This window comes from Orycteropus afer, unplaced genomic scaffold, assembly GCF_000298275.1.
Source record: "Orycteropus afer afer isolate SDZICR_OR568_19922 unplaced genomic scaffold, OryAfe1.0 scaffold00014, whole genome shotgun sequence".
Lineage (NCBI taxonomy): Eukaryota > Metazoa > Chordata > Mammalia > Tubulidentata > Orycteropodidae > Orycteropus > Orycteropus afer.
Genome location: NW_006921601.1, coordinates 16,895,826 through 16,899,758, shown reverse-complemented (window position 1 = coordinate 16,899,758; position 3,933 = coordinate 16,895,826). Strand labels below are relative to the sequence as shown.

At 41.1% G+C, this 3,933-nt stretch overlaps 1 protein-coding gene across 1 annotated transcript in view; it reads left to right on the top strand.

Annotated features, from left to right (window-relative positions):
* SERGEF (secretion regulating guanine nucleotide exchange factor) overlaps nucleotides 1-3,933 on the top strand; it is a 324,210-nt gene that overhangs the window by 231,432 nt on the left and 88,845 nt on the right. Inside the window, exon 10 of the mRNA XM_042783005.1 lies at nucleotides 3,275-3,311. Within this exon, the coding sequence (XP_042638939.1) occupies nucleotides 3,275-3,311 (37 nt within the window). The remainder of the gene's footprint in view (nucleotides 1-3,274; nucleotides 3,312-3,933) is intronic.

Below are 3,933 nucleotides of genomic sequence, written 5' to 3'. Positions count from 1 at the left end.
GCCTTCTGATTAGCAGTCAAGTGCCTTAGGCACTACACTATCAGAGCTCCCATGTTGTTGTTGTTATGTGCCGTCGAGTCGGCCCCGACTCGTAGTGACCCCTCCTTGGGTTTCCGAGGCAGTATCACTACGGAAGTAGGATTGCCCAACCTTCCTTCCGAGGAGTGGCTGGTGGGTTACTTTAATATGCTATTTTCCATGAAAGAACTGGAAAGAAACTCAACAAAGATGCAGAAGAACTAAAGAATTGGAAAAATAAATAAATAAAGACTGATGAGGCACATGGCTGCGAGGGAATGGATTGTCTCATTTGTCCTCTAGCAATTCTGTAAGGCAGGACAGACCCTGCTGTCTGCATTCTACACTTAAGAACACTGCATCTTGAGAGGTTAAATGCCAGGAAGAAGAGGACCTCAGACTCACCTGGCTTCTTGGCTCTGAATCTTTTTTTCTGGGCACACTGCCATTGTTAGCAGAGTCTTGTAAAAGCTACCTGCAGCTAGGCAGTGGGTGGATGTTGACAGGAGTGATATGAAGCGAATGGTCATTGATACAATCTCGTTGAAAGAGTGCAGCACTGGGATTTTGTGGCCTGTGGTGTTCAGTCTTCTGACCTCTATGCCCACGCACAGGACAGCAAGAAGCAATGGGAAGCATTGAGCTTCAGGCTCTACATTACCTTGACAAAATCCATTCATCACTGTCTCACTCATTAATTCAGAGCAGCATCTGCTGTTGGATACTGGCATTTGTCAGTGACTTGTTTCCGGAAGCTCCTGGTCCTCAAGGTTGATCAGTCTTGCAGTCACCAGCCTCAGGGTTAACTCTGGCAGCCAGAGGCAGGCCCTCCCTCTGCATTTTATAAAATGAAATCACTTTATTTTTGGAAAGTAAAGATAGCATGATGTAGAACTGAAGAGCACTAACTTAGAGGTCAGTTAGATCTGGGCTTTATGGTTTTAGGGGTGCCATTTAACTAGCTATGAAAGTTATTTATCTCTGTGAACTTTAGTTTCCTTCTCTCTCAAATGAGCACAGTCAAAACTACCTGAGGAGATTATTGTGATGATTTAAACGTGGTGATATTTATTTTGGAATATTTATAAAGCGCCCTCGTATGATAACTGGCACATAAGAGTCCTTAACGTATGGTAGTTTTAATTCCCGCTATTGTCACTGCTAACACCACAGTTAACCTGGACAAGGGAGAACAGAAGAAGAGTCTTATAATCCTACCTTCATAATGCAGCTACCCTGTATGTTTTTATGGCATGTTTCTCATTCCTACTTTATTACAGCCATTAAAAGGTTAGGTCTGCAGGCCTTTACCATAGACTAGGAGTTTGGGGGGACGCTGGGACTGTGCCTTACTCTTGATATTCCTAATATCTAACATAGTAATAGGCAATTAGTGAATACTTAGTAATAATGACAATTACGATAATATTGAATACCACATGTAGGCACCTAACTGAACTTTAGTTTCCCTCATCCATATATGGGTACAGTAATAATTCCCTTGGAAATGTGTAATGAGGATTAAATGAGCTAACAGTTATATAAGTAACTATCTGGCACAAAACATTGAAGGTGCTTAACAATTTTAGGTTCCCTTCCCCAGAAGCTCATGTTTGAAAATTTGCTGTTAAACTTGATTCTTCTCCAGAAGTATTTGTTCCTGTTCTTTCTCCATTTATAATAAAGCTTTTGGGTTTTGTTTATTTATTTTTATTTCTTATTTGCAATGCCAGCCTGTTTCATCAATACTGACACATATATCTGTCCACCTTTGGGTGTAAGTTACAAAGTAAGAACAGTTCACCAGTGATGGATCCCCACGGGTGTAGGGGCACACACTGGACCACCTTTGTCCCCCCTCAGAGGATCTATCTCCAGAACATTCCTCTGCTCACATCTTTAAGGGGTGAGAGGGGGGTCAGTATAGATTTTATCTTTTTGGGAATCTGCTATTTTAACTGCTAAGAACCTTTGAACATTACTTCTAAGTGCTTTTCATTGGGGAAGAGTCAGAAGTTGTAACATCAAGAAAGGAATTTTTGGGAGAATCAGAGTGCATTCTTAATCTTGACACTGACTTGCTTTGATACCTGAGGCGAGTTGTTTCCCCTCTCTGGGCCTCACTTTTCCCTTTGTACTGTGGAGCAGTTACACTCCACGGTCTCCAGAGGCTGTTCCAGCATGGACATTCCACGAGTACCTGCAGCCTTCCTCTTGCCTGGAGCTAAAGTGAGCATACGTCTCACATGATGCTTCTCTAGAGTTCTTTTTCACTAGTACTCAGGGACCCCTTTGTGCTTTTATGTTCCCAGTCACTTCCTCCTGGTAGCAGCTGGGAAATGTGGAGACTGAAAGGCAAAAAGTGTCTCTCACTGAGTGGAAACACTGGATTCAGAACCCCAAACAAGTGTCTTTTATGTGTTAGGTATTTGTTCTTCTATGCACTTTGGTCTTTCATTCATTCTCTCATTTAGCAGATATTAACTGAGTCTTAGGCCTTGTGCAATCCATCTATGCAATACAGAATGGGACTGAATCCTGTTCTCAAGACATATGCTCACTAGTGGGTTAAGAAGCAGCAAGATAGTTGATAGTAAAAAGACTGCCTGAGTCTACACAGACAACAGGGAAGGAGTCTCAATGAATACTTGGAATTGAGATTTTAAAGGATGAACAGAAGTTTCCTAGGTTGGCAGTTGAGAAAAGGGCATTTTGGGCAGAGGAAAAGCATATGCAAAGGCCCAGCAATGCAAGAGAACGTGTGATGTGTGAGAAAACATGCCATGCTGAGAACGTGTAGCTGAGGGTGAATGGTAGGAGGGAGAGTGGACAGATGAGGAAAAGGCAAGCGTTTCTCCTTGGATGAGTCTGTTTCCACTGAATTCTTTGCTCACTTTCATCAATCCAGATGAGAGTGATGATCTTTTCAGTTCAGCTTCCAAAAACTTCTATCTTTCTTAGATAAAAAAGGATTAAAACAAAGAAATCTCTCCTGGTCTCACTGCCTAAAGATAACTACTTTAACATCTTGGTGTATTTCCATTCAGTTCTTTTTCACCTTTTCTTTCTACACAGTTGTGAATGTATTGTAATTATAGTCTTCACCTCTCTATATCCTACTCCTTACCACTTGTTTTCTAAAATTCTCCAAAAATACATGTCATTAGAAAACAACTACAATCATAAAATATACTGGTTGAAATATCACTCCTTTTAAAAATTTATCTAATACAACTAATTCTGTTTCTTTTTACAGGTCTCTTGTGGCTCAGAGCATAATCTGGCAGTGATTGGTAAGTAGTTTTTATAGTGAGAACTGTGTTCATTCTGAAACACAGATTCTGAAACAAATTCTGAGGCAGAATTGGAGAAGGCTGTTGGTAGCCAGCTGTGTATGTGTTGGGGGATAGGGAGAGGGCCAGGGAAAGTTTTGGGAAATGGAAGTGTTTGGTTGACCAAGGATTTACTAGAAACTCCTTTTTAAAAATTTTAATCCATATCATAGAGCATCTTTTTAAGGTCTTGACCTCCCTGCCTCAGGACGTAGCATTTGAGGACACTAAAGACCTCATAGGCCACGTGCATCTTGGGCGTTAAGCCAGACATAAAAGGAGGAGTGAATTGAGCTGTTTCTTATTCTTTGAATAATTCTCTTATACCAAGTTATTTTCCCTTGACGTGGCTCACTCATTGGAAATGTGGAACTCTGCTCACTGCCCTCATTGCATTGTATCTTTTGGCAATTCTGGAACTTCCAGTTAAAGCCACACCTTTGGTTCATTGACACTTCTGCTGGATAACCAAGGTTCATAGTTGTTATGATCAGGACTATAAGTAATTCCTTCAAGAAGCCTTCTCCACACTTCCACAGATAGACTTGGTCTCCATTTCATAGTACATTTAAAGAAGCCATCT